Genomic DNA, 27,566 nt, shown 5'->3' with positions numbered 1-27,566 from the left:
GATAATGTGATACGTAAGAGCTAAGATCAAGTCGTGCTGTTTTCAGTTTTCATAATATAAACCGTTTAGCGCTTAAGTTAAAGCTACCAGCGATTTATACCTAAAAACTATTTTAATAAAATACCTGAACTCATGCTACGCAGCTACGCCGTAGCAACAACGGCGTAGCCTCACCTACGCGCTACGGCAAATATGCATTCGTAGCATCTGCTACGCTACGTGCTCAAACACTAATTGAATTCAAGGTATTCTGTATTTAAGGTAAATACATAACGTTTTGGAATGTTGCAACAAAATTTGCTTAATTCCGGGTATTTTGAATGGCTGTAAAGCTGCTTTGCGAATTGTACAGGAACAAGAAAAAGCTATTACCAACATATTACAGAGTACGTGAATTGCATGCATGGTAACATTGCATAATTTTGTGAATATTATATTGCAATGTATTAAACTGGAGTAATATTTTCTGATAGTTGTATAGCATGTGTTCTGAGAAGTATCTCAATTTAGAATCTGTTTGTAAAATAATACGACTATGTTATCATATTGCAATTTACAAGTATTAAATATAAATTAATATCTTATCTAACTTAGTTTCTTTTTTTATTATTTTACCTACCCTAACACATTAGTTCCTTAACAAGACCACAGATCACTTAGCTGAAATTGATTGTGTACCATAAAAAATACCATCGTCCAAATTGAGAATTGAGAAACTCCTCTTTTTTGGGAAGTCTAACGAAAATGTAACTGCTAATTTTCATTATTAGAATTAAAAAATAATTGTAATTTACAATTTGAATGATAGACAGTGACAGTATATCAATTATAAATAAAAAAGCTACAAACCCGTCCCGCTGATCACTTGTACCACTCTCTCGGCGTGCTATAGGAAAGTCTCATCGAGAAAGTGTCGCGCGCATGCAAACGACTCGATTCACCTCCCGCGATCCAATCACAACATCTCAGTTAACTTATGAACTTGTACCGTATTTTTATTTACATTTTTGTAGCAATGTTATTTTTATCAATTGAAAGATTTGACTGATAATAATTTACCCTTGGTGGGAGTAGTCAAACTTTTTGACGTCAGATAGAACCGAAACAACTACAATAGATGAAAAAATTATAGCAGAATTTTAAAGTGTAATGTGCCTTCTGATATATAAAAATATCCTAATATCGATGGTCACACAACCTGTGATCAATTGTATGTCTACCCGAGTGGATATGTACTTAGCCATGGGAAAATAATGGTAACCGGTACCCATATCCAACCATTGTAAATCCTGTGGAATTATGCAAATCAGTCTATTAAGGACAACAATCATATTCCCTAACCAGAAAATTATCTCTCAAACAGACAAAAGAATTTCATAGCATAATATAGCATAAATAAAAGATCTTTCCAAATGTAAAACCAAGCATTTTCCTTAGCATGCACTTTACCTGCATGCGAGCGTGCATTCAATCCTTTATAGTGCAGTTAGTGAGCTCACGTCTTATTTGTTATAGAATTGGGTTAACCGGGACTGTAGTACAAAGGTATGTTGTAGTACTTTTGGTTATAAGGATATTATCATTGTAATAGAAAGAATCTTGTTGTATGGTCATATGCTAAGAACATATGGAACGATAGAGAGATTACCTTTGAAGAATTGTAGGATGCACTTTGATCTATCTTTATGACGCAATTCATCTCTGCCGAGTCCTTTCCCAACTATGGATCAACTTCAATCGACCGACCCGTGTGACTGTCGCTTAGCTATGAGCTAGATCTCTCTATGACGCAAATAAGTCGAAAAATTGCCGCATACCAATTTCCAAATGAATTCCCAAACCTTTCAACAGCTTTGGAGGCATTCCAAACCTCCAAACATAAACTGATACACAACAATTTTCTTGGCCGCTACATTCTACGGTTTCCTTCAAACAGAACGTTCGAGAATATTCCACAGTGAAACCAGACTACTCCCAGAAGCCACAGCCTTTAAATAACACATAGAAACTCCAAACAAACAATTTCTAAACGAAACAAAATCTCCCACAACACATAACCTCACGTTTCAAAACGTGGGAAGCCGGCGAAAACCGGAATCGTTACCGCTTCAAACCAGCTCGAACTAGTTTCGCGGAATGCTTCGATACACTTTGATGTGGTGACAGAAATTTTAGTTTGTAATGAATGAGTTATTAAACTATGTTGTGTGTGCCCTCGGCGGTCGCGTTTGTGTGATGAATGGCACAATGATCAAACATTTCTATTTCGGAAACAAAGGCTGACAACTGTGGGTCGTGTTGGTTGACGGACTCTGGAAATTTTGGGTAAATATACAGTTTACTTTTGGTATTTCTAAACTGATGGCCTTGAAATATTGTGAATATTGTAGGAATAAGTATGAAATCGGAAAACTAAATTAATTCAGTTTTGGAGATCTCTGCTTTTCTCTCTGTGTCTCTTCGCTTGGAATAATTTGATATCACATTCCTTACATCAAAGACGCAAGCAAGCAATAAATTGTATCTTATCCATAAAAAAAAAACAGTACAATACATAAAATAAAATAACCAACTCCCAAAAACATAAAATTATTACCGACCGTACCATATACAAATTAATTAACAAAATAAAAACAAAACACAATCACTTAACTTGAAAGTACGGTAAGCGAAAAAATGACATGAAAAATCGTCAAAAACATTGTCGACGAAAACTGGAATGGTTATGACCCGGTCCGGTCCGGTCCGGTTTGATGTACGCCTGCCGCCGGACGTCCGACTTACGAACGTTTTTACATTTCGCTGCGAGTGACAAACATGGCGACCAACGTTGGGTTGGGTTGGTGATGAGATTTGGTAATGTTTAGTGTTGGGAGTAATTAATGTTTTAAGTGTGTTGTGTAGTTGTGTGGGTGGTTGATTTTCTTAGTGGTGTGAAAAAATGTTAGTAGATCTTTAAGGTAAAAAAATATGATAAATGGTTTTGTTAAGGATAGCTCTTACCCCACTTAGCCACACCAAGGCCACCACAAGGCCTAGTAAATTGACAACTGAATTGTTAGGATCTACAATAAGCACCAAAAAAAATCGGAAAAAAATTACAACAACCCATGATCCTGTTTGTAGAACACTGGGTTTCCAATATGTCAAACATCACGTTATTGTACAAACACCAGCAGGTCCGCTTACCCGAATCCGTCAAATTTTACCAATCGAATATTAACCTTCCACTATTGAGATAAGGTCGAAAAAATTTGACGGACGCTTATTTTGACAGTTAATGTGCTTACTTATTTATATCGACAGTAATTTAAAAAATATTTTTTCAAAATTACTCACCAACTGGGCTTTCTTCATTCCAAAAGGAATCGTCGAGTGTGTAATCGGCTTCTGCAACAAACGAAATTAATTTCAATATATTTCACATTTCAACAACGGGATCAACGACAATATGATGATTGATGACGCTCATAACTGAAATATATTAATGTATTATCGACACAAAGGTTAATGTATTTTGTCAGGATAAGAGTACTGAAATTGTGCTTTTGAGCACTTTTAGAACATATTAATGATTGTATTAAAATAAAATGAAAACTCGTAATACAACTACTGTTACAACGATAGAATTATACACACGATACAATTTCCAATAAATAGGTAATTATACATAAAATAAATCATAAAAGTGTCACGATTTCTAAAGTTAAAATAACATTTATTAAATGTTAAATAACATATATGTTACACAATATACAAAAACATCATCCTGAAATTGTACAATTTGTTAATACAACATACAAACATAGATAATTCTCATCTGAAATAAGTAAATATACTGCTATTCCGAATTACATACAAAGACATGTTTCCCTACCGTCAGCGAGTTCCCCTGGAAGTTCATTAATAACAATACCAAAATGTCATACAAGTTGTAACAAGACGTACTAGCTAAACTAGCGAATATATACATTAAAAATCTATAATGTCGACGAGCGTGTTCCCTCACCCCACCGGGAGCGTGTTAGAGTACAAGCACACTGAAGACTAAATAGTCGCCTGACAGTTGGCTCTTTAGTTGGCGAAAAGGATTTTTTGAAGAAAATCTCATTATTAATTTGTTGGCACACGAACAGCATTACAGACGAAAAATAAATAAAACACTTAAGATGTTATAATATTCTAGTTTGCTATGCCTATTTATACGTGTACACATCGAGAATAATAATAATTAAAATGAATATTCAAATTAATCTAGATCCCAATCGCATATTTCTGTCGGTGTGATACCGACTAAATACTGACATTTTTACTGCGCGCACTACCATTCATCTTCATACTGATTTATGAGCCCAAACAAACTATCGGCCGACTAAAAGTGTCCGGTATGCGGGTACGCCTAGCGTGATACTCCGAAGTAATAATTTTACAAGTTTCGACGTTATCTGTCCTTGTTACAGAGTTTGTCAAATTTGCGCTCGACGCGAAATAATCTGCCTTTAAGAGATTACGCAGAGAAATTGACATTATTGAAGTTCAATCAGTGGTTCGAATTGTTATCGAGGATTTTTGGCAAGATGTTCTGAACTTTTTAGGAATACGAAAATAAAATATGGAGAGAAAATAGCTTTATTTTGTACTTAACATGTTTCTAACAAAAGCTGAATTTACGTATAAATAAACTGAACAAAGAGTCCTCAATATCAAAGAGTTATACATAATCTAAAATATGTATTAATACCTATGACCCAAAAAACCCAGTCACGCTTTACAAAAACACCTCAAAAACATCTGGAACAATATCTTTTTAATAGATCTGACAAAAAAAAACCGACCATCATAAATCAACAGGACCAGCAAAAAATATGCAAACACAAAAATAAATAATTACCGGTAGTGACATTGCCACAAAATAAATTATACAATGGCCCTGTTTCAAGGGGATGGTTTTTTCGTCCATTCATCGCGGATACACCCATTGTTATTGTAATTAACTCGTTTTTCGCGGCTGAACTTCTGACAAAAGGTACCCTGGAAAAATTATACATGACGATAGGGTTGCCAGATCACATTGAGAAATGGACTTTGAATAACACGTATACTAACAAAATACATAGTTTATGTAACTTTTGCTATTAACCTATATGAGGATATAAAAAGCTATGATGAAACCACGGCCGAATTTCCTCAAGAAAATTTAAGAGAAGGAAAAGGAGCATCAAAATAAGTGAGCTATCATACATAACGGGCCAAAGCAATATAGAAGGACTTAAACAATGATACACGGTACAGTACCATTAGCTTTTACGATACTATAAGGGAGTAAGGAGGCTGTTTCACAAATACCGCGGCCCCAGTAAGTAGATTACGTCCTGAATTTCAAAATTGTGTTATGAAAACATTTTTCTAATTTTGTATCGTTTGCCAAGTAAAGAGCATTAAGATTAGATGTTTACTTAGGCTTTGTAATGTTGGTGTAATAAAATTATTTTGTATGTTGTACGATTTTGTAGTCACTTTGTGAATATTAAGCAAATGTATTCTAGATTTTCTAAGTTTATTAGTTGGAAAATATTTTACTGTCCATTTACTTCACATTTATATACCACACTCACGATTCTTTTGTGTAATGGATTAAAAATTAGACTTTATGGTAAGAAAGGGCGTTCATATGTAATTTTATACTCTGCTGACATGAAAACATCATTCAAGAAAGAAACACATAAATCATTTTCCTTTAAAATCCTCACAAAGCAACAGACAAACACGAGACCCATAAAAATATGATCTGCACTGACTGCACTGCACTCCTGAAGTCATAACAACATCGTTACGCATTGTTGGGATATATGTCTGAAAGTTTTACTCAACAACAGACGTATGTATCAACGAGCTCGCCAAACTAACTCAAAACTGCACTAGATATTATGAATACTTCGTGCACCAAGTTTAATATCCTTTGGTTGAAAACTCCGGAAATATTGCCGGAGAAAATTAAGACACAAAACGTGTACGAAACTCTATCGTTGGGTTGTTTAGATTTGTTTTCTGCTACGTAGATCACGTAGTTTTTTAACCGACTTTCCAAAAAAGAGTCCTCAATTCGGTTGTTTGTTTTTTTTTTGCCAAAATCAGATAAGACCAGCACCATATTTCGCCATTAAGACTTGACGGACGTGAAATATCTGATAGAATGCCCTGAATGGAGACTAAAGCGATAAAAAATCAGGTTTTTCTAAAACATTTTCTAGAATCTGTTGAAACTAAATAAGCGTTATTTAAAATTGCTTATAGTGTACTTGTGTGTTTTCTAGTCACAGATTACTTCAAAATCCAACCAAAATAACATAACTCAAAATACATTACACAACCAGATCTCCAAACACGACAATGATATTAATAAATCTAGCAATCTACCGCTCCCATAGTTATTACAAATGGCAAGCTTACAAGCACAGTTTACCGTCACTGACGTTCGAAACTCATTAGTAAGCGCTCCAACTACCCAAATTAATTATAATATGATATTCCTCTCCCTAATAAGCTAGATTACGAGATATCAATTTATTCTTTGAAGCCGTTTAGGAAATATGTGAATTAAAGTAGTAGATAGTAATTTTAGTACCTACTATTATTTTATCACAATTGGTGTTTTAACCGGTCTAAGTACCTTTTTATACTGATTTTTTTTTTAATTTGAAAGTTGTCGTCGATTTAGTGGTACATCAATTATGCAGTAATAAATAGAACATCAGACAGGTTTTTGTATATAGCATACTAGGTAGATATCAGAAAAGGTTATGTACCTTTTGATTTCACAAAGCGTGCTGTTCGATATGAAGTTATTAACAAGTGAACCCAACTTCAAAGCTCACCATGTCAGCTTTGTAGTTATTTTTTCCGCTTTATTTTTTGAAACAATCCCACAAAATGTTGAACTAGCTTCCTGGTAAAAAAACATTTTGTTATTTTTTTTAGATTCCTATATTCACAAACGGATATGTAGCTAAAAAAGCTTTTACAAGCCAGCTTTGAACTGGAAAAAACTGGTCTTTAATTTTATATTGTTTTTACAAGTACTGAGCTAACTATTGCCGATATCCGTATATTGGTCAGAATGTAACATATTACACCCGGAGCATATCTTAATAGCCCAAAGACATGTCCCAGTTATTAATGTTATAATAATATAGTCGATGGTAGTTGAAACTCAATTAATAGACATATAATTCCCAAGCAGACAGCGGGTCAGACAGGAAGTGCGGCGGCCATTATTGCAGGACAACGGAAGTGATTTAGAGCCCTAGGTGGAGTTGGCGCCCAAAGTGGGACCTTTACTATGTTTCATTGCATTGTTCGTGATGTGATAAATACAAGGAAATATGCATGAAACAATTCCTTTAGACCCGCATAAACTTAATTTGTTTCGTTAAAGTAGTATTTTGAAAATAAAATTATTTGGCGCCCAACGTGGGACTATGTAAAGACAGGTATTTTAATAGAATAGACTCCGAAAAGCAAGAGGCAAACAACAAACAAGGCCTTGTTAAATTGCTTTTAACAAGGCGTTATTCTTGTCCTTCCGTTATTGTGGATCCTTGATCAATATTAGATTCGCGTTTACAATGGCATCATCTATATTATTTATCAGCGCTATCTATGCATCTAAGGCCGCGCTAGTGAGAAATAGCATTTGAAAAAGTAGCTATGTAGATTTTACAAAGCCAATTTCCTGTACATTATTTCAACCAGAAATTGGCATTAGGCGCACCCATTTCAGTTAGGTTGTTTTTTCTTTTTTTAGTTCCCCCCAAGTGTTTCTGATTAAAATTAATTGCGTTCGAAGAAGTTAATTGTAGCGCGGAATGAACGCTTGAACATAAATTGAGTAACAAATGGAGACGCAGTAGACCGTTATTTGTAAGTTCACCCTATAATTTGTTATGCTACCGTCGAGTTAATAAATCTGAAATGGGGGGTAGATTGTGACCTGATAAATTGCACTTCAAAGGATTCCGAAAACCTGTGTTTGTACAGCTCAATAATGTTTGCGAATCTAATTTGTTCATTTTGGTTCAGTGGAAAAGGGTTGTTTTTTTAGCAGTTCGTGCAATTGGTTTTAATCGTGTCGTATGCATGTTTTCTGCTAAAAACTAAGGATTTATTTTAAAGGAGTGTATTTTCATTAAAATCCGTTTGAATAGCTTTGTGAAATAAGAAATCTAATGTATCAGGATGAGTGAATTCATACTTATAACTTGACCGAAGGAAGACAAAATAAAGTAACTTGGAAACAATTACTTAAAAAGCAGGCTGCAACTGTTGCCAGCTAGAGTTGCTCAAGACAAGGACAGCCTCTTACAGATTTCTAATAAACACCTAAAAGTTCATTACCTATTTCATAATGAAGCAACCATATTATAAGAATACACTCGTCTTTATTATCCAGCCAACAACTTTTACAAAGAGTCCAAACTAATCACCCCAAATTAAAACGAACATCCATATCAAACTAAAATTGCATTAAGTGCAGCGAAACACACCAGAATATAAAATGCAGTAGTTAGTACAAAATCCAGCATTTTGTACCGTCAGCTGTGCATACAGATGAGGTTTTGCGTTTACGCGGCAATTACTAATCTAATACCCACATAATTTGGTGTCATGATGCCTCGGACGTCTACGTGAACTGAATATGCAAAATTCTACCACATGAAATGCTAATCTGTTGCAGTTTGCCCAATAATTAAGTACGCATATCGTTATTTTACAATGAAACTGTTGATTACAAATTTAAGTATTGTTGTTATGAGCCATTTTGGACGGCTACCGCATTTAAAATGATGTTATGGTGATTTGATTGTTTCAATTTTGTATGAATTATTTGTGGTTTGTTTGACAAATACATACATATTTCAGTTGATATATGCCGTGCCTAATCTAAATTCATTTTAGATTACTAGGTTCTCTTCGTAATGCTTTCGAAACATATTACTGGGATAAGCTCACGTGGAATACGCCGTCCGCATTAAGCCTTTAATTTGTTTAGCACCAATCCTATCCGACAGAGCCTAATGTGATGCAGCGTAACTGTACTGCCCTATTCTAAACAGAATACTCTGATACATGAAGGTTTATACATTATGTAAATACCACGAAATCAGAAACTAAAACAGTAAATTGAGAAGCAAGACCGTCAAAATTTCATCGATAACCAATGCATTCTGGCAACTACTTCGCTGAAACTGTGATGCACCAAATATCCTTTCAGATAATCCACGCAAAACATTTCCCGTAAACCATTAACTATGGAAAACCATTCCAGGAAGCAACACCAACGAAATAACCAAATATTACCATACAATTGTTGATTCAGTGCCTCACGTCACAACACCTGATCTTTTCATACAACTGTTCCTACAGATAAAGAATTTAAATCCACAAACACAATGCACTAGGAACAATCCAGATGATGGGAGCTACAGATCTTTTCCGGGTTCCCGCGTCCCGAGCAATATCTTATATCTTATACATTTTGACGCGCCCTCCAAACTGAGATTATTCTAAAAGAATTGTTCGAGGCAGCCGTGTTGTGGATAAAAATGAAATCTTAGCGTGATTTTGTGGGGAGAATGATATTTCGAATAATGCCCTCGTTCTTCATTTCTTGATGAAATATTGTGTAGATGTTTTGAGTAATGTCGCTACTTATTGTGGAAGTAATTTGATGGTTCGGGATATGGTATTGTTTGCCACCTTCGTTTTGTGTTTGAAGATTATTTGTCGCTTGATATTTTAATTTGTGGCTGTAACTCTAGTAATCTAGACCTTGCAAATATTGTACGTTTAAAACAGGTAGTTTGAACAAAATCGTTATTTTTTCTGATCGCTGTATTGCTTTTTATGTGGTTTTCGATACTTGTTTTTTATGTCAAGTCCTATCAAAACGTGTCAAAGGTGCAAAAACTGTTGCTCCCCTATGCAACAGGGTAAAAAAAAAACAAAATCTCCTTTCACCGCTACAAGGAGTATTCAGTATAAATTGAATTACCGTCCATCCTGTAGTTATGTCGAGTTCGTTTTGTTGGCACAATTGTATCAATATTGGACATCGTAACTCGATTTCTGAACGGAGTGCGCTGTCAAGTGACGGCTGACGTCACCAAAATGGCCGGCTATGAGGTACGGTTTCGTTGCTAGTATTTCGATATCATAAAAAAAAATGTTCACTAGCCTCACTTCAACTTCAAAAAAAAATTACTTGATTTTTTTATCAACTTCAAAAAACAGGAGGTTCTCAGTTTGACATATGCATAATGTTTGTGCACTGTTGTCTCACGTTTGGCTGAACTGGTTTTGATACAGTTTCAACAAAGTACTTGACTGACTTAGGATAAGGTTGTAGGTGTATCATTAAGATTATAAATTAATTAAGATTTTTTTTTGAAAACCGTGTATTTGTCAGACTTGGAAAAGTTTTAGGTATATATCATTAAGTCAGTTTTTTTTCTTCAATTTATTTAGCTTAGTAGATTAATGAGAAATCCAAGTTACATTAACATAAGCGTCGCATGAACAAGCAAGTCCTACTCGGCTTGTTACCAACGTCCCCTGTGGTTACGGCCGGTACAACATGTCTGCGTTTAATTATTTTAACGTGTCCCAACGAAATTCTAACTTAATTTCTATGATTAAATTTTATTTGAATTGGATTTTGAATGTGTGGAGTTCAATGTTTTAAAATATCATGAAGTCAATAGCTTTCATGGATTATTACATTTTCGTGCACATTACATGTACTTAACATTTAGCTGACCCTAGGTACTTTTGATATTTCATTTAGTTGACTATTTCAAGTTAATTTTAGAAGATATTAAGTCTCCCTTACTTAAAGGATTGTCTAAAATGTGTTACGTATCTACCACTATCACTATCGCCTACTGAAACTGAACCCTTGATAGACTGCACGCATTAGTGCTTATCCTGTGACAAGTCTACACCCATCTAGGCTCAGGCCTCAGGCTCAACACTACATCAATTAACACTAAGTGTGGACTTGCTAAGCCATTCCATTCATCCGAGCACGGCCGAACCGATCCCTTAAACCTAACCCTATCGCTGCCGCTTAGGCGTCAAAAAGACCGAACAATACATTTCCCGCGAAATCCCCTCAATTCACAACGCCTCGACGCGGATCAGGTAACAAATCACTGGACGACCCCCTCCCCTCCTCTTCCCCTCTCGTCACCACTGGTCCGTTGCGTCACTCGCGCCACCACTCATTTAGCTCAAAATCGTGTCACGTCCGCGAAACCCGCTGTATAATTACAAAAACGAGTTCGGATTCCGCTTTAGTCCGTATCATGTGTGACTTGAGTAACAATTTATTGTTTTATACAATATTTTAGCCAGTTATTTACGAAGTTTCGTAATATGAAGCGAGAAATACAAGAGCTGTGCAAATGAAAATGTATGTGGATTATAATTTATTTTTCGTGTTTGTATGCCTTTTGTTATCAAAGATAATTTCAGGATTCGATTTGCATAGAAACAAAACAACCGATCTTTCTTTATGACTCACCAAAAAAGATACCATTTCATACACCACTTGGTATGGTGTACAAGAGCGCGGCTACCTGAAATTGCTTAATTGACTACATATTGTAATGCTTGACGCTCGACCATCACTCAAGTGAAGAGCCTCATGCTCGACACCCGTGTCCACTCCACTAGTTCACACGCGCGCGAACAGAACAGATGGCGCCACCATCGACAATTTATTACAAAAATAAAGACTGTACTCCTCTCTAAATGTTTCCCTCCACCCCATTTAAATTGCAAACACTTCATCACTCCGTAAAATATACTTTCTGAACTACCCTTTCAACAATCTCGTCTAAACAATCTTAACAAACATCGGCCAATGAATCACTCTATCAAGCAGTGAACTTGACTATTAGAATAAACTGTGCTGCGAGAATTTTGATCCAGAAATAGCTTAAACGCGAAATTCGGTTATTCCTAAGGGAGCCCGTAGTCCGTAATTATGTCAGAAGGGGCCGGGGGGCGACGGATATGAAATGACAAAAGACGTATTGGATATCGCCGTGATAGAATACCGGTACAGCGAACGGTTTTTCTCCGTTATCGTACGAGATGTGTCAATATTTTCCCGGGATTTTTTGTTCGGTACGATAAATCGGTTTGCTTTTACTTCGTTTTTGGCAAACGGTTTTGGGATTGAAGGACTGGTTTGGGATTTGTTGGTTCCGGATTTTGGTGAGCTGCAGCGGCGGGGTTATTGAATCGCGGGATGTATTTGTGCAGTGTGATGTACGATAGCAAGTTGACTTGACGATTGAGAAAAAATCACAATGACAAGGTTCATCTGTCTACTTATAATTCAATTTGAAACAGAATTTCTAACCACGGATTTACTCGGCTCTGGGTTCATGTTGTCATATTATTAGGTGATTGACACTTCTAAGATTTAAACACTAGTGTATTAATATCACAAAATTCTATTAAATTAAATACCTAAAACAATAAGTAATAACGTTCCACAATCAGTCAGAAAACAGTCTGGTAGTTTCCACAGCTATGTTCGCAACCGCCCTTTATGAAACTTCTCATTCTATAAACGGCTTTAACAAACGGGTATTCAGATTAACTTTTAGACCTCAGAACTCTCTGTAATTGTTAGGTGAGCGAACTGACGGATAATTTTATTAGGAACCTCACGTTGATCCTTTTCAGTTCTAGAAGTTTCGATCTATTTTAATGGGATATTGAAGTTTTGTTAGATGGAGATTTGATATGGGATTACGTTGGATATACGAATCAGTGCCACGTTACTTTTATTTTATAATTCAGCTGCCAATTAAACGATTAATTACCAATTAAAAGTAAAGTTCTCTGTGTCGGGATAGTTTGCTTAATTGTACAACCTTTGACAGATAATCTTTTTTGGAAAGTAATGGCCTGCTTTTCGGATTTTCTCCCCAAAACTAACGATATAATATTTGAAAGACAGGGAGTATAAAGCCTGATACATAGAAAAAATATTTCCATCAAGTATTTGAATAGTCATGACATGTCATCACTAAACCATAAAAATCAATCTATTCAATACAACCCCAATCCTTTCAAACATATAAAATTTTCCACATCTAAAGATCATTAACCGGAAAAAAGTTTCCAACTGCTCGATAGCCCGTAAAAGCTCTGGGAGGGTTGTTAAAAAGTTAGGGTGTAAGTAGCCGCGGTGGACCCTAATTAGCCGATGCTTACATAACAATTAATCAAACTTTTGAGGTCCGAAAGTTGTCTATCGAGGTCGGTTCTTCTTAATCCGTTGCGGTTACTTAAGAGACAAAAAAATAGTAGGACTTTGGATGGGTTTTTAGTTATAAAACCAACTGCAACTACCGACAACACATGCAAGAAATCTACTGCAGCTGCACTACTCCTTCATATGTACCTCTATTTTTCTTTAATTCTTTCTTCTAATACATAAACTGCTCCGAAAACAATTAATTTCACATGTTACACGTCAATGGCAAAATGGTAAATGTTATTACAATTTGCTACACATAATTTAGTATCTGATTTTTAACCCAAAAGTAACACAAAGGATGCAATCCATAGCCACTGTACTTACTTCAAGCCACATATTCACTAAAATAAGTTACAAATAATTGTGTTCTAACGTTAACATAATGAAGCATTAAAACCACCTTAAATCTAACAGCAGCATATAGTATCTCCGTACATCTGTATTATCGCTTGAGGTCACATTCAGCGGCCATTTTGGATTCGCTGACCTTAACGGTCATACTCTGAATATCGAGTACGTCGGCACAATCTCGGGAGATTAACTTTTATTTTAATTGATATTATATTAGGTAAGTTTTTGATCTCAAGAAATATTAATATTGGAGAAAATAGAATGCATTATGAAGTTCCGAAAAATATAAGAATCTAACCTTAATAGTGGCTGTAACTCTCAAATGATTTTACCTAGTAAAACATGTATTAATTTTCCATTAAAAACATTCAAATTATTGTAACTAATGACAATTGCTAATTACGTCTGCGACCTCATTTCCAACACAAATCAGTTCATTTGCTAAAGCGAAAAGCGAATTTCTTCTACCATCAAACGTTCACATCTTGAAATTATGACCATTATCATCATTAGAGCTCTCAGAATAGGGCCACTAAATCAGGTAGCAAGCACTGATGTGTCATTACAAAACTGGACCATAGACCGTTCGCATAACGATCATATTTGATTGCAGGTGTAACATCGTATGTATAGAGGATGATTTGGCCGGTCGTAAGCAATTTCGAAATTGGATTTTGTTAGGGTAAACGCACCCGGGGCAAAACGCGAGGTTTCATTAAAACTTGTGACTTTATCGTGTAACGGGCCTGTGATGTGGTTCCACCAATTATTAGTTGGTAATTATAAATTTAATTATAGTTTCATGTTTAATTTGTTGCAAAAGCGGAGATGCCACAGATAGTTGACAGAGTGACTTGTTATTTGAGAAACTAAAACGTCACATCACCAAGTTATAACTTTATTCGTAACAAAATATTTGAAAAATTATTAGAAAATTAAAATAAATTGCTCGTTTATGTACAATTACGTACACAAGTATAGCGCACCGACATTCATTAGATAAACCAGCTGTACTTAGTTTCTTAGTTAGTAGGTACAGAGTAACATGGGAACTAATCTAGGGATTACAATTTTTACAAACATAATAATTAGCTGAACAGTATTCTCAGTAAATACCTTAAGAAGACATCATGTAATGAGGGAAAGAATATTTTTCTCATTAATTCCATTGAAACTTGTAATTAGTTTGCTCAATTAGCTTAATTACTATCGAGAGACTAAAGGTGACAGAATGGCTGGATCCAGACAGTTATGTCAGTACTTTATTGAAGATGTCTGGATTTTTCTTGGTCTAATTAGCTAATGATTTTTGTGATCATACTTTCATTTCCATTTATTTGATTTCAAGTTCTGTTTTTTAGAATATGGTCTCCATAAAACTGCTATCATCATTATCCTATCTCCCTTTATTGTACTTGTAGGGGAATACATTTATATCTAAAGAAGAGAAAACGCCATGAGACATAGGAAGTGGTGAAGGACAAACATTTTAAAATTCTAAGTGCTGTTTTTCAACCTAATTTGAATTGATTATTTCCGATTATGATCTTAAGAGGACACATTTCACCATTTACCCCTATTAAACACATCAAGAGAAATTCCTCTCAATGACTCCTATCCAAAATGGCAGCCATCAATACCTCCCACTCATCCCAAAACAAACAAAAAGACAGGACAGTAAGCATCGAGCACAATTACATTACACTAATCAAACGCGTCGTCACGCGATGTGCCGTGACGCGAGCTATAACGATGCGCGCTAACAAGACTGGCGCACGACACCTTTGCGATCCAAAATGGCGGCTCAAGCGGTTGGAATGAATTTTAGGAATAAATGTCATGCTTTGGATTTGTTGCATTGATCCTTTAAAAAGCGAAGACTGAAACTATAAAAGAATTTATTGTAATTGAAGTTTTTTATTTATTTACACTTTTTTGACCATGAATAACTTAGGCTTTCCCTATTTGTCTCCCTTAGGTTGGTGGTGAAATAAAAGTGATGTTTTCGTCGCCGTCACAGTTAAATAATGTAACCGAAAAGCCACCTATTGGTCACCAATTCGTATGCCCAACATGCTGGTTAGATAGAATTAAAACCTGATACTTAACTCTTACTGTAGAGTACACTTTTTACCGAAAAAAAAAACAACAGTTTCATTCATTAAAAATATAAACACTAAATAAATTCTTAATAAAAAACAACATCAGATAAATACAACACAAAGCTTTGAAATCGCCATTCTAAGAGACTTAGCATCTTAGAAAAAATAAAACACCGTAGCTCACAATTTGAACGAATGAATGGAAGAACGAATGATATTGTTCACGCAATGATTCCCCTGGGTGTCCTTTATAACGCGATTCTCATCGCTTTATTATTGTTGGCATTTTTATCGAAACATTCGGATTCTAGTTGACGATACTTGTTTTCAATTATTGGAACTACAATTGAAAAATAATGGATTTTCTGATAGAAATTCTATTAGTCTGAAACTTATGTAGGTATTGTTTCTATTAGTCTGAAACTTATGTAGGTGCTGTTTTCACCATTTCGTCGTTTCTCAGACTTCTTGATTAGGTAACTAACCTTGAAGTCATAAATTGATCGGAAATATAGAAAAACATAATTGGAAACAAAAGTTTACAGTTAGTACTTGTTTCTACTTTCACTCCAAAATTAGACAAAGTTACACGACGTTATGTCACTTCTTGTGACGTGAAGTCAAAAACTTTCTTTTGATGCTATTCTGAAATCCTTTAAATTGTCTAATGAATCCAGTAGTATTAATAAAATCGTAGTCAAAAAATCACAGATGAGGACACTCCAAACCTCTTAATGGAAACCACGAGTCTTAAAAGCCATTACAGCCACCATAATTACGAAACTCAGCCAAAACAACACCATTCTTCATAATTAACTTTAAAAAAATGTTGGATGGAGCTTTATGTCCCATAATCCCACCTCGGCCATTAAATCGTCATTCCGAGTACCTGGTGGCCATCTTTCTTAATTACCTGAACTGGTTTTGGAAAAGTATCTAAGTGCGATGCTACTTGCGTGATACAAGTAATTAATCAGAGTTGGAATTAAGAAGTGAGGATTCTAAAAAAATCACCTTTATATGTCTTATTTTATACCTATAAGCGAGAACTAATTCTTGATGTCTCTCTTAAGGTTTGAACATTTTTGAATTGTGTGTAAGTACTAACCGAAGGACCTGGAAGACCATTCCAACAAGCATACTTTCTAATTTGTAAAACAGAAATAGGACTATCATTATGAACATAATATAAAACTGGTCCTTCTATACGCCCTATTAACCTTATCATTCCAAAAATGTAAGGAGGAAAGTCCACCCCGTTGCCTTCCTTAAAATATATCCAAAAAACCGATTGTCTCATTAAGCCTTCACCAGAACGGGTCGCGTGTAATACCCAGTTATTTCTCCAACTTTTTAATTCGACCGCTTCACCCGGATTACCGGTTGTGACTGGTTACGCCCGGACGAATTTCCAGGCGTTTTAACCGGGCTTTAAATGTCAGTGCACCTTTTATACGGTGGGAACGTAACCTAATTATGTTAAATCAATTTTTATGTTTAAACTTTTGGAGTAAGGCCCAATTTGGGTGTTTTTATGTGATGATTTTTTTTGTAGAGTATTTTTATAATTTGGTTGAAATGTAATTTTGGTTGGCACTTTAGAGAAAGGCTATGTTTATCAATGAACGGCAAGAGGTGACGCTTAGTTTTGAAAGACCATGTTCATTTGAAAACTAACAGATTTTACTACGAAAAGTCAAAGGAAAGACATCGCTATAGACGTGTAAATATTGTAACTTCACAAACAGCACTGACACTGCATTTCAAAAATATCACGCTATGAAACTCCAAGCGTTAAGATCCAATAATATTGACAAAAATAGAACACAAGACATCGACAAATATAAAAGTTCTGAGTAAAAGGCAGCTATTTCACCCACGCTACAAATCAGACGCGTGCTAGCAATAAAAAATATCGCCTGCGAGTATGACAAATTCAAATCACATTTGTAACATTCCTTGTGCGAAACGGAACGTTTGGTAAAAACTTTTATCGTTCAAGTGCAGTTGACGGGCTCGGGAGAGATCGGGGAACTTCGGGCGTTTTCGGGTGACGTTTTCGAGAAAAGAATTTCGTTCAATCGACAGTTCTATTTTCGAATGTTGAGTGGAAAATGTGATTTGTTTTTGTTGAAATGGGATGTGTTTGCTTTTGAAATTGTTTTTGATATTTAGGTACACAAAGTCAATAGAAATAAAGTTTTGCATCTATCTATGCACTATTTATTAATGTTACCTATGAACTTTTTAGAAATATTTTTTGCAAATGTCTATAAAACCACAAAGTTTTGCAATATTTAAACTGCAAAAATAGACACAAACTATCAAAAAACTCACCTTAATTTTTTTTTGATCCAAAATCCTAAATAACCCGTCAGTTCAGAAATACTAAGTACAATATATATATGCAGGCGAAGTTTCCGAACCATTACTTGAACAAAATCGTAAACTAAACAGTTACCCACAGGCTACCATAGACTACATATTTATGAGGATAAAACATAATAAACAAACCTTCAGCATCGATTACAGAACTTACAAGAAAAGTCACGCGAAATTGAACCTTATGTGGTCGGAATAAGGTTGGGGTGGTAAGGTGTAGTGAAGACAGTCCCGATATGCTTGAGAATGCTCGCTTTGTTTTGTTACCGATTGTTTTCTGTCATTGTACAGTGTTGTAGATTTTTAGAGATCCGCAAGTTGGAGTAAGACTTTACGGGCAAACTGCAAAAATGGTTAAAAAATATGCTTTGTTGTACACCAAGAAAATTAACAACACAGGAAGTCATAACACAGACAACCTTTGGATGGAGTAAACATAATGTCAATGGGAAAACATTCTGTATTTATGTGAAGGTAAAAAAATAATATTAATGCAATTTAGACACATGTTCCAAATAACTGCTTAGTTATCCAAAAGAATCCTAAGTTTCCTCATAATAAAATGTTCCGTAAATCCTTCATTTCCTTTAACAGTAAGACTTCACCAAATACATTATTTCGTTGAAACGGGGCTTTCAACAAAACCAACACGACGGTTGTCGAAACCGTTGGAATCACGTACAGCCACATTAATTTCGTCAAACAATAAATCAAACAATATTTTTCCTTAAAGAATAATGGCTTAAATAAAGAACTTTTGCCATTAAACGCCGTATGCTACAAATCCATTGAATTTATTGGTAGACATTATTCTTTGATGCAAAATTATGTAACTTTGTTTTGCTAATCCGGTGATATTTTTTATATAATATCAGCAATCACAAGGTTTACCGTAGGATAGTATAATGTTTTAATCTACCCAGCAAAATGGTGTAGTATTTGTTTACTTGAAACGCATGAGGTTAACGCACTAAAATTCCATTTATTTTGGTCCACCACAACATAAAACCCACAAGATTGAATAGAAAAAACCCATACAAACCCCACACTTCAAACACTATAAAACTTAAACGACGAGCATTCCATCAGCGTCCCCAAAACGTATCTTTAACCCACACAATACAAAGCGAACACAAAAAAAGTAATACATCTAAAACCGGCGACGAAATATATACGGAACCCCAACTCCGTACCGAGTCGCGCGCAGCCATGGAGCAAGGAAAGATGAATGGAGATGCCATAAGGCAGGTAGGTCAGGCGCCTTCTTATAGGTCAAAAACGTACGGAGGGTGTGACCAAAATGAACAGTTACAAGGAATTTTGGAGAAGTTCGGGTTCTTTGAGACATCTGTCAATGATTTTTGGTTTTACAAAAGAAGTTGTTTAAAGGCGGGGTCAGTAACGTTCCTCATCCCTCGCACATCCTAACTACTTTCTTAGGAGAATGTCCGTTATGGCACCTCCGCTTCTCATTTTATTCTCCGTGCGCGCACCTCAACGATATAAAAATGTATACTTACAGCAAAACTTGGATGTTATTTTCTTAAAAGTGTTTTTACTCCGGCCATATGGACGCAACTCCCGCGATTTTCCACGTTTTATAAAGACTTCGTTCTAAAAATTAAAAACTTGGTCTCTGATAATAGAGCGGTATTTAAGAAAATGTTTGCAACGTGCATAGTTGCCTGCGGTAAATTAATAAAGAGGGTATAGTTTGAAATTGTTGTAGTGAATTCTGGGTATTTCAAGTTTTTGCCGCTCTTGTTATGGATAATTTGGTTTTGCTTAAGCGTTAAGGGAATTTCAAGTTTTTGTCTTGGTAGCTGCATTTTCTTGGTAGCTGGCTTTATTGTTGAGTTACTAGCATAAGATATTTTATTTAATTGAAATCTAGCTTTTCACAGTAGTTGTTTTCTAACTGCGGATTCTTATAACCTATTCTACCTATTGTTGTTTTGCGATTAGATTACGACTTGGTTCACGTTGAATTTGACGGCTAGACTTTCAAATGACAGTCAAGAGTATCTTTCGGTTAAGCAGCAGCACGTAACACTATCTACTTACTCACGTATATAAACACCTCATAAAGCACCGTACGAAAATTATAAAGCAACTTGTATGCTAAACTCGAAATGTATGCAAACCTCAGCGTCCATATACATTCACGAGCGTTGATGCTCCCCGTCCACAATGAAGACACATTGCGTCGTACATCATAGTGAACTGTGCATCGTACTGGACATACAGTCTAGACTAGACCGTCTCGAGGTCAAACCTAGCCCGAGGACTAACTATCTCGACTTACAACTATTTAGACAATTTACATGTTTGATAGCCAGTCAGATGTAACGAATTTGCGGTTTGGGAGACATCTTTGTTGTATGGGCGGAGTTGTAATGCTTTAGAAGATAATAGATAATGTTCTTGAACTGTTCTTGAGATACTTTGGTCTTTATCTAAAATCTAGTTTTAGTTTTTTTTTTATCCATATGTTCATGTTACTTTTAATTACTTTTTTTCTGCAAACGAACATTGATTTGTCAAATCTACAAGCGATAAGTAAATAAGTTATTAACAACTTCATTTTGGCTTTCGTCAATTCCACACATTTTATTTAACATTGACATTGAGCCAATATTAACTACACTATCAGCAACCAAACCTACCCACCGTAATCCAGCAACAACTGCAGCCTTACAGTGGGGAACAGCTCACAATTCCGCCAGGCGTCTCATTACAGGCACAATAAAGTCGCTACGTCCTGAAGCTCAAACAATGGACAGAATCTCGGCCAGATTTCATTTAGAACCGACCGTATTGTCCCCCACTGTTTATTCCTAGCTCCGTCTTAGTTGCGTTGGACTTTTCGCACTGAGATTTTTATTGTGGATGTTTTATTGCAAGATATTCGTGAATTCTAACCTTTGGGACCACCTTTGAGGACCTGTTAAAGGTCAAATTAATATTTAAAAAATTTGCTTCTTGACTAGAGATAAGTTGTGTCTTAATTCCGTATTAAGGGACCAATTTTTAAGTCCATTAACTTTAGAACCGACCGTATTGTCCCCCACTGTTTATTCCTAGCTCCGTCTTAGTTGCGTTGGACTTTTCGCACTGAGATTTTTAGTGTGGATGTTTTATAGGAGATTAGAGAATTTTGTAACCTTTAGGACCAGTGTCAAGGATTTGCGGAGTGTAATTATTTGAAAATTGTGCTTCAATTAGGACCAGTTAGGTCTTTGAAGTTTGTTTGGACCAATTTTTTATTAATTTTCCAAATTTTATTAGTAAGTTCTTCTGTAAGTTTTTGTTTGTTTGCTTGTACCCTGAAGTCTAAGAGACCGATTTGCATTTGTTTCACTTTTCGAAGGCTACTCTTTCCGAGTTACATAGGCTATATTTCATCCCGGTGTGGGCAGTAGTTCCTATGGGAGTGAAACCGTGGGGAAACAGCTAGTGAGAGAATAAATAATAAAATCAATGTTCTTGTGACGTTATATGGACTATGACATTTGTAAGGTTGAAAATATCGATACTAAATGTCGATACGTATTGAGTTTAGCTGGTTAAAATTTATGTGGTGCTTTCGCTATGGCCGTGGCACTCGTGGTTCTGTATTTGCTTTGCTCACGTGCTAACTGGCTATGTTGTGTAATTGCTGCTTATTTTCTGTCATTTAGTAACTGATATTAATTATTTACTAGCTTTTCCACTCCCGTCCCCGAGGGAACTTGTAAGTTAAAGTTAAAAGTAGCCTATGACCTTCCTCGGGGTCTAGATAACTGTGTAGCTCTGTGAACCAAATTCCATTCAAATCGGTACAATAGCTTAGGCTAAAATTACGGTTCAAATAATAATAGCTGGGTTTTTTACTAGTACACATCATCATCATCAGCCTATCGCAGTCCACTGCTGGACATAGGCCTCTCCAAGTGCACGCCACTGAGATCTATTTTCGGCTTCTCGCATCCAGCTCCTGCCAGCCGTCTTGCGCAAGTCATCACTCCACCGTGCCTGAGGACGTCCTACACTACGTTTGCCGAGGCGTGGTCTCCACTCTAGAACTCGTTTACCCCAACGGTTATCGGTTCTTCGGCTAATATGGCCAGCCCACTGCCACTTCAGCTTGCTGATTCGGTAGGCTATGTCGATGACCTTGGTTCTCTGACGGATTACCTCATTTCTGATGCGATCCCTCAGAGAAACGCCGAGCATAGCTCTTTCCATAGCCCGCTGAGCGACTTTAAACTTGTGGACCAGCCGTACCGTCAGTGTCCACGTTTCGGCTCCGTAGGTCATGACAGGTAGGACGCACTGATTGAAGACTTTTGTCTTTAGGCACTGTGGGATCGACGATGTTAGGACTCGACGTAGCTTCCCAAATGCAGCCCAACCCAACTGAATTCTCCTATTCACCTCGTCCTCAAAGTTGTTTCTACCTAACTGCAATGTCTGCCCGAGGTATACATATTTCCGAACAACTTCGAGAACGGCGCCGTGTATCGCAATCGGTTCCGGTAGAACATGTTCATTGAACATGACCTTGGTTTTGTCCAAGTTCATCCGTAGGCCGATGCGTAGAAGATTCAGCCAAGTCGTTCAGCATCTGTTGTAGGTCCTGCAGCGTTTCCGCCATGATGACGATATCGTCAGCAAATCTCAAGTGAGAGATGTGTTCGCCATTGATGTTGATGCCGCGTCCTTTCCAGTTCAGCGTCTTGAACATATCCTCCATTGCATTAGTGAACAGTTTCGGGGAAATAACATCCCTTGTCTCACTCCTCGATGCAACGGTATGGGCCTTGTTTGCTGATTCTGTACTTGGACGGACATTGTAGCGGCTTCGTAGAGACATCTCATCACTTGGATGTATCGCCAATCTACTTGACAACGCTGCAGGGACTCCAGAACAGACCAGATTTCAACCGAGTCAAAGGCCTTCTCATAGTCCACAAATGCTAGACACAGGGGCTGATTATACTCTTCGGTCTTCTGTATAATCTGCCGCACTGTGTGGATGTGGTCTATGGTGCCGTATCCGCTCCGAAACCCAGCCTGCTCCGGTGGTTGGAATTCGTCGAGTCTTCGCGCAAGTCGGTTCGTGATCACTCTTGAGAACAGCTTATATACGTGGCTTAGGAGGAAATGGGTCGATAGTTCTTCAACTGGGTTTTGTCTCCTTTTGAAGAACAGGACGACAACACTCCTACTCCACGCCTCTGGAGTTCTCCTTCAAAGAGGACGGCATTAAAAAGCTTCTGGAGCTCCCCCAGTACGGGCTTGCCTCCTGCTTTTAAAAGCTCTGTTGTAATGCCATCCTCGCCAGGGGCTTTTCCATTTTTGAGCTGTCTCAGAGCGATCTCGATTTCGCCACTGCTGACTTCTGCCAGGTCTTCGGTGAAATGGCGTGTTAATGTGGCTCTAGAATCCTCATTTCCGGGATCAGGTCGAGATGCATGCGATGCGTATAACCGGCCATAGAAATTTTCCACTTCCGAAAGGACTGCCGGCACCGAAGAAACGACTTCTCCACTTGTTGTGGTCAGCTTCGTCAAGTGGCTTCTTCCAAGAGATTGTACGAACACCTTTGACCCCCGATTCAGCTCAATTGCTCTTTCAATGTCCAGAGTATTGGAGCACCGGAGGTCGCGTCGTACGTGCTTGTTGATCTCTTGGTTTAGAGCCCGCTGAGCTGACGAAGTGACAGGCGGGTTTTCACGTCGTTTCTTCATAAGCCCTAATGTCTCTTCCGAAAGCTTTGATTTCTTGCCCTTACGCTGCATGTTACAGAATCTCGAACCTTCCTCCTGAGGATCCGAACCACATATTCGTGGTTCTGGTTAACGTCTGTTGTGGTTTCCACGGCGGCAAATCGGTTCTCCAAATTTGACTGGAACGTTTCAGATCCTGTCATGGTTTGGAGCAGTGTTGGTCGGAGCCTGGCCTTCATCAGACGGAAACGTTCAGCCTTGAAGTTGATATTCAGAGAGCCTCGGACAAGTCGGTGATCACTCCCGGTATTAAACCTATTGATCACGGAGACGTCTCTGAATATGTGCTTCTTGTTCGTCATGATGAAGTCAATCTCATTTTAGTCATAGTATCGGGGCTTTGCCACGTCCACTTCCTTTGGGGCTGCTTTTGAAAAGGAGTTCATCAAAAGAGCCCCTCGCGTTCTAGGAAGTTGACGAGCATTTGCCCCCTATGATTCCTGCTTCCAAATCCATGGGATCCTACTGCCGATTCGCCGCAAATCTGTACTCCCACTTTAGCGTTAAAGTCCCCCATGACAACGGTGTAATGGGTCTTTGTAGTGAAGTGGAGGGCCCTTGATATATCATCAAACATATCCTCCACTTCATCGTCTGAATGTGTCGAGGTCGGTGCGTACACTTGCACTACCTTGAGGCTATACCTGTCGGTGAGCTTTATGATAAGGTACGCTACCCTGTTCGACACACTAGACACCTCCACCACGTTATCAGCTAGGGACTTATTAACCAGAAACCCAACGCCACCTTGGGATTGTTGGTCTCCCTCTCGGAAGTACATTAGGTGACCTGATTCGAGGGTTATGGTGTCCTCCCCCTCTCTTCGAACTTCACATAACCCTAATATGTGCCACCTAATCTTCCCAAGTTCCACCTCGAGTTGCGCCAGATGCGAGTCAAGCCGTAGCGTGCGGCCGTTGTACGTCGCCAGAGTCAGTTTAGTTTGGTGGCCTCCCGTAACCCGGAGATTCTTCGCACCCCCTGTCCCGCCGTAACCACGGTCGCCACCGTGACCGGGAATAACGGGACTGCCGGGAACTAGGGGCCGTGGCTTTATGGTTCTGCACATAGAGGAATTTAGCCTACTGCTATCACGCTGGCCAGACGGGTTGATAGAGGGTTTTTTTTTTCGAGTTTTCCTTCTCTCGCACGGTGTTCGGTGCATTTTTTACTCCATTAGTCGACTTCTACGACACCCACTGGAAGAAGGGGTAGCGACATGTGTATTCTTAAGCCGTCGCTACACGGCTAACACAGCCATGCTTAAAGAAAGACAAGGAATTAGATCATAATTTTCCTGAAATTGATTTTTCTTTTTACCATAAACGATCAAACTCTCCACCGCCAACTTAATAATTAAAGTATGGCAAATATAAATTTGAACATTCAGATTACAACAACCAAAGGGGAATAAAACCATTATTATACTTTACCCACGTTACCCATGACGAGGGTAACATAACAAACACCATGGGGCAGGTTTGCTTTACTAATTAGCTTAATTTTCGATTACCATAATCGCGATATGAAATGATTAACGTGTGTACTGTTTATAACTCGATATGATCTGGTTCGGATGTGATTTATTTTATGCTGTATTTAGGTATATACACATATGTATATTTTTAGATGTCAATCCTCCTTGCGCCCATCCTGCACCGAGCAGGCTGGCAAGAAGAAGAAGTTAAGACGTCGACTGCGATGACAGACCTTCAGAATTGACATGATTTCCAAATTATCTTGAATGCTGTATTTTTAATAACTTCGTTTTGATATCGTTAAATCATTTATAAAAGTAATGTTCGTAAGCAATAAAACTTGCACGGTTGTATGTCTATGAATTATGTGTTTTTAATGTTTGTCTACCCCTTCTGATCTGTCTTTTAAGATCAGAAGTGGGATAGCCACGCGTTCTTTACCGTTTCGTTTGCCGTCTAAATTCAATAATTATCTGTTCTGTTATTGAAACTACATCTCAACCGTAAATAAGTTTTATTCTTACGCTCGAGAGTATTCTGAAGAAAAAGTATGAACTAGTTATAGTTCCGATACCGTTTGCGATTCTATGAATGATCCCTATGTGCTGTGAGACAACCACGATATAACCGACAGCACATTGGAAGCCACAACATCAACATTATGGCAAAGAACTGGTCGAAGTCTTGACTAGAAATTGCAATAGGAAAAGTGACAGCTGCTGTGTCTTGTTTGTAAAACAAAAAGCGATCGAATGCTGGAGATACTGAAGATAGCCCACCAGCTGGAACTGCCTCAGTTTCTCGATCTTACGAAGATTCCTTACAGCAGCAGATTTGTATTTTAGAGTGAACCTCTTGGATTTCTTTTTCAGGATGAGTAAAGCACTGAAGCTCGAAGACAGTGGCCCTGAAAAGCCATGTTGAAGTTTTACAAGTTGCACATAATAAATTTATGATCAATATTTTATGATTTGGACAGTTTGGATTATGAATTTTACAGATAGGGCTGAAACTTTTCAACTTATCATAGTACGAGGTATAAGTATGTCTGGCGTTGAGAAGGAAGGCAGAAGCGCTGTATCGTGTCGCTACCTTTTACCACGCTTTTAGAAAATGATTTCAACATAAAGCCCTAAAACTGACAACTGTTAAAACAAATTGAATATTCTGTGCGATGCATGATTTGCTGTACTAAAAATTTTGTTGAAAGAAGAGTATCGGTGTTGTTTTCATTATTCTTGGATACATTTTAAGAAATAATGGGAAATAATTTCTACTTACATAACAAGGCCGGTTGTAGCTACAAAAAAAAAACATCACCGGTTTCCATGGTGACATATCAAAGTTGTTATCCAGTTATTGTGTTTTTATGTTTCATGTGGTTAATTTGTCTTATGGCGAGAATAGTATCTAATACGTGAGCTGGGAACATGTATCCTGTCTGTCGAGTGGAGCAGCTCATCAAGATATCGCGAGGTCGCTCGTGCTTTTCGTGTGGAAGGAACCTCTACTCTTGTCTCGCTGTGGTGTCACATAATGTGACTCCCTGCTGATTATAAAGCGCAAAGACCTAGCGCTGTTTGCAGAGATATTACAAGAAGCATGGAGTGATAATGCCTGGTGAGATCAATCCAGTTCTTATGTTCAGTCATACGCAACTATGGTAAATCCTCTTATTGGTTTGCAGTGCGCGACGACTCGGGTTCGATTCTCGAAATGCGCCAGAAATACTCGATTAATTTTAATTCTTAATACAAAACCTATGTTTTGAAGTTTGCGAAATTGTTTGCATGACAGTGGAAACTGCAATAATGATGGCTAAATAGTAGAAGCAAAGAGATACATCTTCTATCTGCTTTTGAAATGTTTTGGCTTCTCACATTTAACTAAATGTCTTTGCATGCAAGCTAGACTAGACAGAGCTCAATGAATTTGCTTCATATACTACCCCATTTATGACACTTTCTACTAAATACAGAAATATCAGTTTGCTGCTACCATGGTGTAACTACGTTGTTTTAGCCAATTCCTTACCAGTTTTGAGCAATTGCTTACCTATTATTTATAACGCACACTGACTGAGTATACTTCAAATTGTGCGTCAGACTTCAGATTGTGGTGTAGAATTACCTATACCTTCTCAGTA

The 27,566-nt window shown here is 37.3% G+C and overlaps 1 protein-coding gene across 10 annotated transcripts in view; it reads right to left on the bottom strand.

The window, feature by feature from the left end:
* The window catches only part of Mmd (mind-meld), a 425,901-nt gene that overhangs the window by 185,739 nt on the left and 212,596 nt on the right, over positions 1 to 27,566 (bottom strand). For all 10 annotated transcript variants that reach the window (XM_064036153.1, XM_064036149.1, XM_064036156.1 and 7 more), the window contains one exon: positions 3,340 to 3,390. In XM_064036153.1, coding sequence (XP_063892223.1) covers positions 3,340 to 3,390 — 51 coding nt within the window. The remainder of the gene's footprint in view (positions 1 to 3,339; positions 3,391 to 27,566) is intronic.

This window comes from Helicoverpa armigera, chromosome 9, assembly GCF_030705265.1.
Source record: "Helicoverpa armigera isolate CAAS_96S chromosome 9, ASM3070526v1, whole genome shotgun sequence".
NCBI lineage: Eukaryota > Metazoa > Arthropoda > Insecta > Lepidoptera > Noctuidae > Helicoverpa > Helicoverpa armigera.
This window is presented reverse-complemented; position numbering and strand designations above follow the sequence as displayed.